We start from the raw sequence: 11762 nt of genomic DNA on the forward strand, positions 1-11762 counted from the left end.
AAGATGATTGGAAATGGTTTCGGACTTTTCCTTCTGCAATTCATCAAGTTCAAGCAATTTTGTCTGCAGTCCACCCTCACTTACAGAAAAATACTGAACTATCAGAGGAAAAATTTTCTAATGGACATGGTTGCTAGCATCAGTGGATAATGAAAAGTATTTTGCACCGTTTACAGCAGCTATTACCTGTTTCTGGGAATGCGGAGCTATAACATTGTTGATAATTGCTTCACACTTTGTTCTTCCACACGAAACATTTTCTGCAATCTTAGAATCAGGAAATTTTTGTTTGTTTGGTTGAACACTGCAGTCATTATTAGAACGATAGCTTTGGTGGTGTTTAACAACATGGGATGACAAGGTTCCTTCTGCTGCAGCTACGTTTTTCTCTTCCTGTGTATTTGAAGTTACAAAATGTCTCGTCATTTTTTGCGAGGAGCCTGCCGATCGAAGATTCTTCCTGTGTTTCTCTGATTCCATATGATGCTTGAGATCTGCAGCACCACCATGAGACGCGGATACAGCACAGTTACATACGTTACATTTTGCTGAACAGTCATTGTCTGTAGCAGTGAAACAAGGAAATTTCCTCTGTAGCTCTTTCGAAAACATTGATTTTCGTTTCGGCATCGCCATGACGTGCTAGCACTTCACGAAACTGATACTGAGTGCTGACAACAATGGCAAGCAAAAGCAAAGAAAATAAGAGTACGCAACAATTATAGTGCTTAAGCTGTATAATATCAGGGAGTACCAATGTACGGAATGTCAGTTTCAATTGATAGTTTATATTTCGACACTCAGAAAATATTTTAACCACTTTGTAAATGTCTGAAAATAATCCTTCAAAATCGGGACAAATTGCTTGTTTTAAAAAATAAGTCGGGACAAATTTTTTAGCCTCAAAAAACGGGACAATCCCGATTAATCAGGACGTATGGTCACCCTAGTCACACCAGATGTTATATATAAGCCAGCACAACGTAGACGCTAGGGTCCTTCTTACTTAACTTATAAATATAATAGTTAATTACAACATAGTTGTTTGAGTTAATTCGTGATAATGAAAATTACGACTGCAGTTTCTGTTATACCTCAATAGCTCTCGAAATTCTTCATTTACAAAAATTAAGTCCAAAATTCCTGTAGAACTATAACACATTGTAATTGTCATACTTTGTATGCACGCGTACTTGAAAATGGAAATCTTTTGCCGTAATAATAAATGTTTTAAGCAGTGATAATGGAACCTTACTTACTATTCCGCAAATCACTTGGTTGTCAACCGGCCTCCAGCCTCTACAAGGCAACATGTGGCTACACATTTTCTGTTATTATTTACTGTACGGATGCGTGAGGTACTCTTCCCAACGCTACAGTCTGACACGTGACTCAGAAAGCAAACAGAGTAGTGGCTTGTCAGAGTCGTTCAAGAGAAACGTGTGAAGTGAGAGGTGAATGTCTATGTCATTCTGCAGAGGGACAACCACGCAAGCAGAACTGACGTTATTGGTGTTACGAAACTGGCTCGAAAGAGATTAAACTTGAAGCTCTGTTACCAGAGCCTATCTGGAGAAAGTATTTTGACAGTGAATGAACCTAAATGAAGTAACATTTAATCTCTTGCGAGATGCACAACGTTGTTTAGGTATCAATGTTACTATAAAATTCATGTTTACAGTTACTAAAAAATCTCAAAAAATAACGCGAAATAAAATGAACACTTCTGTAAAATAAGCAGTCAAATCCTAATATCATCCATCAAAATAAGTAAGTTCACTCAAGGCTCCGAGAAAGCTACAACATGACAAGTTCTAGAACGTCGTCGTACTGCTGTTAGATCTAAAATTCTCATTTTACTTAGACCTTGCACAGATGAGAAACAACTCGCTCATTCCGAGTGGTCGGAGCAAGAACATAATGGTGGAGGACCGACATTTCACAAAATGGTACATACTGTAAAAGCACGTGTAATAAAAAATACAGTGTACGGATTTGAATCACTTTTCCTGTCTCATCTGGCACGAAACCGTATGAGCAGGCAAATAAGTAATTTAAAACGCGTCACTTTTCCCTTTACGTTGCATCAGAGAATTCATTCTAGCCAAGCAACAATCCGACTTACCTCGGTGAGCATTGTCAGTTAACCTATAGCATTTCACGAGGCTCACATTATTTGAAACAGTCTAAAACATTGTAACCTCCCCGCAAAATTTTATAAGTAATCTTATTCAAATGCTAATGGACATAGAGCTAAGTGTAACCTCCCAGCAGTGGAATTTAATGACAATGACAATAAATGAAAAATAGCAATCTGAGCCATGTGTAAGCTGCCCACAAAAATGTAAGACAATTCAATGATAATGAAATCTCAGTGACAATGAAAACGCAAATAGACCGAAATGTCGATCTTAGGCCCTGTTATTACCTCAGTAAAATTGCATCTGCTCTTATTTTTCGCCATAGCTTGGAGGAAATGCATCGCAAAAATTCTTTGAACTTAAGTTAATTTTTTCTTTAAGGAAATGCATGGGAAATTTTTTTCAATAAAATGTTTGTTTTGTTAAAATGCTTGGTTTGAAAACAAAATTCTTATTGGGGCGATTCTTGAACAAATTAATTACACTTAAGATGCATTACATTATCAGATGAGCGCAATGCTGCTTCATTACCTTATTTAAAAAATATACCTCGTCCTGAATCTTGACCAGAGGCCCATGTCGACGCCCGCCGACTCCTCACACACGACTCCGACTGTGTCTCGCGCGCTACTAGCACTGACTAACTACATGTTCTCGCGACTCGCTACGTACAACAACTGCCTCGCAACAGAACTAAACTCTCGCGCGGTCAAGCGCAGACTAGCAACGATAAATAACTCTCTGGTCAGAGATTCTGTCATGCCTCGCCATCGCTGCTACAGAACATACTTGTTTCAATATACATTGTGCGGTGTTCATGGTAGTATCAAGAGTACACAGTATTTTAAATTTCAGGATTCGTCTGTACTTGGATTAGCTTGCATCGCGGCTTGATATTGCGCTGTTCCGCTACTTCGAATACCTTTGCATTCACGTAAACTCCTTCACACTCCGCCGCGCGGAGTGGCCGCGTGGTTCGAGGCGCCATGCCGCGCATTGCACGGCCCCTCCCGCCACAGGTTCGAGTCCTGCTTCGGGCATGAGTGTGTGTTGTTCTCAGAATTAATTAGTTTACGTTAGTGTAAGTAGTGTGGAAGTCTAGTGACCGATGATCTCAGCAGTTAGGTCCCTAAGGGATTCATACCCATTTGAACATTTTCTCACACACTCTGTTTGACTCTACGATTAACGATTTACTATCCGCTCCCTCCCCCTCGTGTATCATTTAATATAGATACCACATATATACAGAAAATTAAAGTATTGCACATTTAAAAATAAACTTGTTCGTAATAAATACGTAGCGTGAACATAATAAAAATGAGGGACAGCAGTATATTTTGCTATAGAGTGAATTTGAGCATCCGCATAGCTAAATATATTTTTCACACTTATGTCAAAAGAGTAAAGAAAAGGTAAAAAATTTATGCTACCTAGGATTAGCAATTTCTTAATCTGAAGTTGTAAAATTACTTGAGCTTCGAATCCAAATTCACACTTTCCCATAGTGACCTGAGAGAGGGGGCTTTAGTTCCATAAATAAGACACAATGTCACTGCATAATGTTTGCCTACCGTACACATCTCGGTGAATAAAAAAGTCTGTGATGGAAGTAGCAATAAACATGGATGCTTTTCTTTTATTCCTTTTTGTGGTAGAACTAAACGAACAGGATGGTCAGTAAGAATTGTAGACATCCCATGTAGACGTATGCTGAACACTGGCGCAAACAAGAAAATTTCAATTCACTAAGGCCGAAGGTCTTTGAAGGTCAACGAAGATCACAAAGGTGGCATGAACGTCCATTTATAGAAGGTGTTCGAAGTAATGACCATTGGTATCAATGCAGTGCTGCAATCTTATTATCATAGATTGAGTGGTATTCCGTATCACTTCGTCATTTATCGAAGCACATGCTCTGACCATTCTCTCTCGCATATCTTCAGGCGTAGTTGGGACGTCTTTATAATCAACGTACTTTACGAATTCGCACAAGAAAGAATACAGAGGCTCCAAGTCTGGCGAACAAGCTGGCCACGACACATCTCCTCCGCGTCCAATCCAACGATCTGGGAATTGTCTCTGGAAGTCATTTCTAGCCATCAGCGAAAAATGTGCCGAACACCCATCGTGTTGATACCACATTCTGTTCCTTGTTCCTAAAGACATTTCTTCCGATAAAAGACCTAATGTTTCTGGCACGAATGTGGTGTACTTCCTACCATTAAAACTTCCTTCGATGAGATAGGGGCCTATAATTCTGTCCTCCAGAATCCAACACAGTACATTCACCGACCACGGTTTTGGTGTGCAACTTCCCGCAGTCAACATGGATTTCCAGTTGCCCAATAATGCATGTTATGCAAATTAACATTTCCATGGTTCTTGAATGTACCCTCATTATTAATTAAAATCAAATAAATGCATGTTTCATCCCTCTGAATCTGAAATTGAGACCATCGGCAGAATTAAATTCTTCGTGGAGACTGATGTGGTAAGGATGATATTTATGGCGATGCAGAACAGTAACAACACTACTCTGGTTCATGCCGTATTCCCTTGCGGTTTTACACGAACTAACACAAGGATCTTGAACCACAGTGGCAAGAGTACCAATTTCCGTTTCCTCGTTAGTAACTTCCCTTTGCCGGATATGTTTCAGATGCGTTAAAGATCCAGTTGTTCTCAATTTATCATACACATGTTTAGATGTACTCTGTGTAGGGAGAGTCCGTGGAGGATATCTTTCAGTGTATAAGTCTCCAGATCTCAATTAATTTCGTTGGCATTCTCCGTAAATGAGAAGCATATCGTTTTGTTCTTCGAAGGAATGCAGCATTGACATTAGCTTGATCCGACGATACTAGTCTTATCGTTCCTATTAGTGTTCTATTGCGAAACCATCCAATTGTGTTCACATGTCAATGCCACGTTAGATGGATACGCCGTATTCGGCGATTATTTACTATCAGCACGATATATGTGAGACAATTGTCAGAACATATACTTCAATAAGTGATACGGAGTACCACTCAATCCATGGTAAGAAGATCGCAGCCCTGCATTGATACCAGTGGTCATCCCTTTTAACACATTGTAGATGGACGTTCATGCCACCATTGTGATCTTCGTTCACCTTAAAAGACTTTACTGTTGCATATCATTGGATTCGTCTCGATAGCTGCTATCAGAAAATAAGTACCAAACTGTAGCATCCCATTTAAAAAAACAAAGTTGAACTTCATTTCTCTGACATGGCCCCACGTTCCAACAAAAGCCAACGTCGTATTATGGCTCCCATTGTCCCAACCAACATTTGTGCCACAAATTTTTCAGCTGCTATGATACATTTGGGGTTATTTCAAATGGGAATAGTTAGTGACTCACACTGTACAGAAATCTCTGCTGTGAGCAACTGATCAGGATAAATTCCAGCAATATGGTTTGTCAGTCTTTTCTCCCACTAATATCTTGTGTGATATTTGTTTTGCAGATGAGCCAATTAGGGGCAATGTTTTGTAAAATCAGAACCAGTGTTTGATAATGACTTCTTAGCCTTTGTAGTGTCTTGCACGGGCTCCACTGGACTCATGGATACCCATGTGTGTGTTCCCCAGAGCATAATGGAGTCACTGCCAGTTTGTCTCCAGCCCACACACATGTGTCAAGGAGCCGTTCCCATGCAAGACGACGGACTGGCGCGCTCCAGTTATCATGATGAACAGTGTATCAGGATTCATCAGAGCAGACAATACTCTGCCACTGCACCCAAGTTCATTGTCAATGTTCACATGCCCATTTCAGTCGTAGTCGCTGATGTTATGTTTTAATGTTGGCACTTGCATGGTACGTCAGCTGTGGAGGCTCATCGTTAGGAGTGTTTCGTGCAATGTGTGTTCAGACACAGTTGCACTCTGCCCAGCATTAAAATCGGATCTCAGTTCCACCACAGCTCGCCGCCTGTCCTGTTTTACTAATCTGCCCAGACAACAAAATCTGACATCTGTCGTGAGTGGTGGCTGTCCCAACCCCACCACGTCTGGAAGTGGTTTCACCTTGGTTTCGCCTCATATTGAAGACTTTCACCACAGCACTTCTTGAACATCTGACAAGTCCTGAGCATCTGGGCCTTCAAAATCTGCCCTCAGTCAAACTCAAATAGATCGTGCACTGTCCCCATTCTCCACAGGGACAGCATGCTCTCTGATATTACATGCACTCTGTGTGAGTATCTGACTAGCAGTCATTCCCCCACCAGATGGCATTACTATGACCTTGAACTGCTTACATCGATAGTAGGTTGCTGGTCATAATCCTCTGGCCGATCACTGAGTACGGACCCAATAGTATGTACTGTTGGAGTCACTGCACTACAGTTCAGTGGTTGACATAACAACTGTCACAGGTCGCTATGCGGCTGATACTGTCCATGCTGCTGTCGATGCCGATTCCTGTAGAAGCGTCAGCGAAAGATCTTCCCCTGCCGTTACCAACTTGCCACTGCAAAGCTTATTCTTATTCTGCAGGCGAAAACAATAGTGGTCTACAGAGCTGGGCAAAACAGTGAGCAAAGTTTGTAAAACAGTGTTATGTGATTCGTTGACGTAATTCGCGAAGTAACTGCAACACTTCGAATGCACTCCATGTGATCAGAAGATTCCGGACACCTGGCTCAAAATGACTTACAAGTTCAGGGGGCCCTCCATCGGTAATGCTGGGAATCAATGAGGTGTTGGCCCACCTTTAGCCGGATGTCAGCTTCAACTCTCACCGGCATACGTTCAATCAAGTGCTGGAAAGTTTCTTGGGGAATGTGAGCCCATTTTTCGTGGAGTGCTGCACTGAGGAGGAGTGTCAATTGTGGTCGGTGAGGCCTGGCAGGAAGTCGGCGTTCTAAAACATCTCAAAGGTGTTCTATAGGATTCAGGTCAGAACTCTGTGCAGGCCAGTCCATTAGAGGTATGTTACTGTCGTAGACCCACTCCGCACAGACCGTACATTATGAACAGGTGCTCGATCGTGTTGAAAGATGCAGTCGCCATTCCTGAATTGCTCTTCAACAGTTGGAAGCAAGAATGTGCTTAAAACCTCAATGTAGGCCACTGCTGTGATAGTGCCACACAAAACAACAGGGGTTTGCAAATCCCCTCCGTGACAAACACGACCACCACATCCGAATTTTAGTCATCGCACTACACATGCTGGCAGATGACGTTCACTGGGCATTCGCCATACCCACACCCTGCCATCGGATCTGCACATTGTGTACCGTGATTCGTCGCTCCACACAAAGTTTTTCCACTGTTCAGTCGTCCAATGTTCACGCTTCTTACACCGAACTAGGCTTCATTTGGCGTCATGTGTGGCTTATGAGCAGCCGCTCGACCATGAAATCCAAGTTTTCTCACGCGAGCCACCCAACGGTGTGTGGCGGAGGGCACACTACGTGCCACTGTCATTAACTCCCTTTCCTGTTCCAGTCGCGTATGGTTCGCGGGAAGAACGAGTGCCGGAAAGCCTCCGTGAGCACTCGAATCTATCTAATTTTACATTCGTGATCTCCTCGGAAGTAGGGGGGAGCAATATATTCGATAGCTCATCAAGAAACGCACCCTCTCGAAACCTGGACAGCAAGCTACACCGCGATGCAGAGCGCCTCTCTTGCAAAGTCTGCTACTTGAGTTTGATAAACATCTCCGTAACGTTATCACGCTTACCAAATAACCGTGTGATGCGCCGCTCTTCTTTGGATCTTTTCTATCTCCTCCGTCCACCCGATCTGGTACGGATCCCAACAGTGATGAGGAATACTCAAGTGTAGGTCGAACGAATGTTTTGTAAGCCACCTCCTTTCTTGATGGACTACATTTTCTAGGGACTCTCCCAATGAATCTCAACCTGGCACCCGCCTTACCAACAATTGATTTTATATGATCATTCCACTTCAAATCGTTCCGTACGCATACTGCCAGATATTTTACAGAAGTAACTAACTGCTACCAGTGTTTGTTCCGCTATCATATAATCATACAATAAAGGATCCTTCTTTCTATGTATTCGCAATACATTACATTTGTCTATGTTAAAAGTCAGTTGCCACTCTCTGCGCCAAGTGCCTATCCGCTGCAGATCTTCCTGCATTTTGCTGCAATTTTCTAATGATGCATCTTCTCTCTGTATACTACAGCATCATCCGCGGAAAGCCGCATGGAACTTCCGACACCATCTACTAAGTCAGTTGTATATATTGTGAAAAGCAATGGTCCATAACACTCCGCCGTGGCACGCCAGAGGTTACTTTATCGTCTGTAGACGTCTCTCCATTGAGAACAACATGCTGTGTTCTGTTTGATAAAAGCTCTTCAATCCAGCCACACAGCTGATCTGATATTCCGTAGGCTCTTACTTTGTTTATCAGACGACAGTGCAGAACTGTAACGAATGCCTTCCGGAAGTCAAGTAAAATGGCATCTACCTCGGAGCAAATATCTAATATTTTCTGGGTCTCATGAACAAATAAAGCGAGTTGGGTCTCACACGATCGCTGTTTCCGGAATCCATGTTGATTCCTACAGAGTAGATTCTGGGTTTCCAGAAACGACATGATACACGAGCAAACTCCCGCCTAAGTGTCATAGTACTTGCAGTGGATCCTGATGCAGTTTGGAATTCCTGTGTGATGGTCTGGATAGATGTCTAACTATTGCCCATTACAGCCCTCTTTAACTGTCGGCAGACTCTGTCAGTCTGGCCGAGCGGTTCTAGGCGCCACAGTCTGAAACCGAGCGACCGCTACGGTGGGAGATTCGAATCCTGCTTCGGGCATGTAGGTGTGTGATGTTCTTAGGTTAGTTAGGTTTAAGTAGTTCTAATTTCTAGGGGACTAGGTCCCATAGCGCTCAGGGTTATTTGATTAGAACTCTGTCAGTCAACAGACAAGGTCGGCTTGTACACTTTTGTGCTGTATGTGTCTCTTTACGGTACCAGTTTACCGTCGTATCGGAATCAATAGGCCTAGGGATGTGGAAATCTCGCGTAGAGACGTTTGACAGAAGTGACACCAAATCACCTGACCGTGAGTTTCGCACAGCGACCCATTGTTCTGTCTCACGATGTGTAATGACTATTGAGGTCACTGATATGGAGTACGTGACAGTAGGTGGCGCAGAATTGTTGTGTACATAGTTCCACGTAGTCAGCGTGTACACAACTTTCCCACTAGAGCACGCCTCAGTAAGCAGAACAGCGCAGGGGCAGCGCTTGTACGTCTCCACACTATGAGATGGCGCTGCCACAGAGACGGACCAAATTCTGCTTCCGCCGATCCGCGTATTGATATGTAACGCAGCCAGTGAGATTGCTGCTTACATAGAACCTTTTTTCCTCACGGATCACACTTGCTCAGTGATACATGAAAGGGCGAGGTATTATAACGAGTGTACAGACCTCCGATTAGTTAGTCTGCATTTGTCTGCACCAATCTGTACCAGTCTGCATTAGTCTGTACCAGTTCTACATTTGTCTGTACCAGTCTAAAGTCAAGTTTCAGTCTGCGCCTAATAAGATTACCATATTCCTGTGCATCGCCATGAAGATAACTATATAGACACTTCTGTCAAGTATCAGAGATATATGTGAGAATAAGATTAACGTACAAATACCAAAGGAACTTCATATTGCCAATTGTAAATAGCATCGAGAACCAAGTTAAGTAATTTTTATGCTTGTTATTGTTTTAATAAATGTGTGTGAAAGTTAATCAAGTTCTGTTTAAAGTTGGTCACCGTCAATCTGCTACTCTAGGCGTCAAGTGGCATTTCTATCGTCTGACCTAACGGCAGAAGATAAACACGCCACGATAAGACCACGAGAGATATTGCTGACACTCGCCTCCTTCGCTAGAGCGACAAGTCAAATAATCTGATGGTGTGTGTACTGAAGGTCTTACAGTACGCACACCAAAAGAATGCACGTAATAGGAAAAACGTATGTTGTTAGCGATGTCCGGATACTTTTGATCACACATTGTAACTGTCGGGGATCTTCTTTCGCCGACTTAAATGCAGACTGCCGGACACCTGTCGGTAGACCACCTCGGTGGTGGGGCTCAGCAGCTGACGCCGGCGCCACTCTCCTGCCGCAGGTGGTGCTGCGGCTGATCCCGTGCGCGGCGCTGTCTCTGCTGATCGCGTGGCTGGTGCGCACGCTGCTGCGCAACGGGCGGCAGCACGCGGCGCTGACGGGCCGTTCGCGGCGCGCGCACCGCACCACGCGCATGCTGGTGGCCGTGCTGCTGCTGTTCCTGGCCACCGAGGTGCCCAGCGGCGTGCTCGGGCTGCTCAGCGTGCTGCTGCGGCCGTGCTTCTTCCTCGGCTGCTACAAGCTGTTCAGCGAGGTGATGGACATGCTGGCGCTCACCAACGGCGCCGTCAACTTCGTGCTGTACTGCGCCATGAGCCGGCAGTTCCGCACCTCCTTCTCGCAGCTGTTCTGCCCCGCGCTGCTGCTCAGCAAGCGCAAGCCGCCGCCCGCCTCGCTGACGCAGTCCACGTGCGTATGATGGCGCGGGGCGGCCGGGCTCGCGCTCGCCGCCGCCGACTCCTCGGACAGCCAGTACGCCCCCACCAGCAGGGCCACCTGCGCCGAGCACGCCCTCTGAGGCGAGCCGCGGCTCGCTCGTCCAAGCACCCGCGCGCTGCGTCGCGTGGGGACAGACCGCAGTCGGGGATGTTTGTGTGGCTGACAGTTCAGCGATTTCCACAAGAACGTCAAAAGACTGATCTTTTCTATCATAAAAACAATGTACATATATTACTATGTGACTGTAATTGTTAACAGTTTTCAAGCACAAGTACAAATGCTTTCGATGTAAGAGTGACACAACTCCTTTTGACACATCTCAGTGAACATTTCATGTTAAGAAAGTTCCTGGCAGATTGAAACTGTGTGCCGCTCCGAGACTCGAACTCGTGACCTTTGCCTTTCGCGGGCAAGTGTTCTACCGACTGAGCTACCCGAACACGACTCACGGCCCGTCGCCACAGCTTTACTTCTGGCAGTACCTCGTCTCCTACCTTCCAAACTATACAGAAGCTCTCCTGCGAACCTTGCAGAACTAGCACTCCTGAAAGAAAGGATATTGCGGAGACATGGCTTAGCCACAGCCTGGGGGATGTTTCTTCTTTCAGGAATGCTAGTTCTGCAAGGTTCGCAGGAGAGCTTCTGTATAGTTTGGAAGGTGGGAGACGAGGTACTGGCAGAAGTAAAGCTGTGAGGGCGGGGCGTGAGTCGTGCTCGGGTAGCTCAGTCGGTAGAGCACTTGCCCGCGAAAGGGAAAGGTCCCGAGTTTGAGTCTCGGTCCGGCACACAGTTTTAATCTGCCAGGAAGTTTCATATCAGCGTACACTCCGCTGTAGAGTGAAAATTTCATTGCAGAATTTTATGTCAATTTTGGTAAAAATTTTTGGTATACAGTGATCAATAGATTATTGTATTTTAAATAAAGTTCAGTCTTGATTACAACACTTATGTTTCAATAACACTGGTGACCCGTTTCGGTTATTTTTACATAACCATCTTCAGACCTGTGAATAAATTTTAAAAAAGTACTAGAAACCAATC

At 44.3% G+C, this 11762-nt stretch overlaps 1 protein-coding gene across 1 annotated transcript in view; it reads left to right on the plus strand.

Moving 5' to 3' along the window:
• LOC126484708 (G-protein coupled receptor dmsr-1-like) overlaps positions 1-10701 on the plus strand; it is a gene marked incomplete at its 5' end in the record, with an annotated part of 81091 nt that extends 70390 nt beyond the window's left edge. Inside the window, one exon of the mRNA XM_050108304.1 lies at positions 10285-10701. Within this exon, the coding sequence (XP_049964261.1) occupies positions 10285-10701 (417 nt within the window). The remainder of the gene's footprint in view (positions 1-10284) is intronic.
• Between the last annotated feature and the right edge of the window lie 1061 nt (positions 10702-11762).

The sequence above is a fragment of the Schistocerca serialis genome, chromosome 6 (assembly GCF_023864345.2).
Source record: "Schistocerca serialis cubense isolate TAMUIC-IGC-003099 chromosome 6, iqSchSeri2.2, whole genome shotgun sequence".
NCBI lineage: Eukaryota > Metazoa > Arthropoda > Insecta > Orthoptera > Acrididae > Schistocerca > Schistocerca serialis.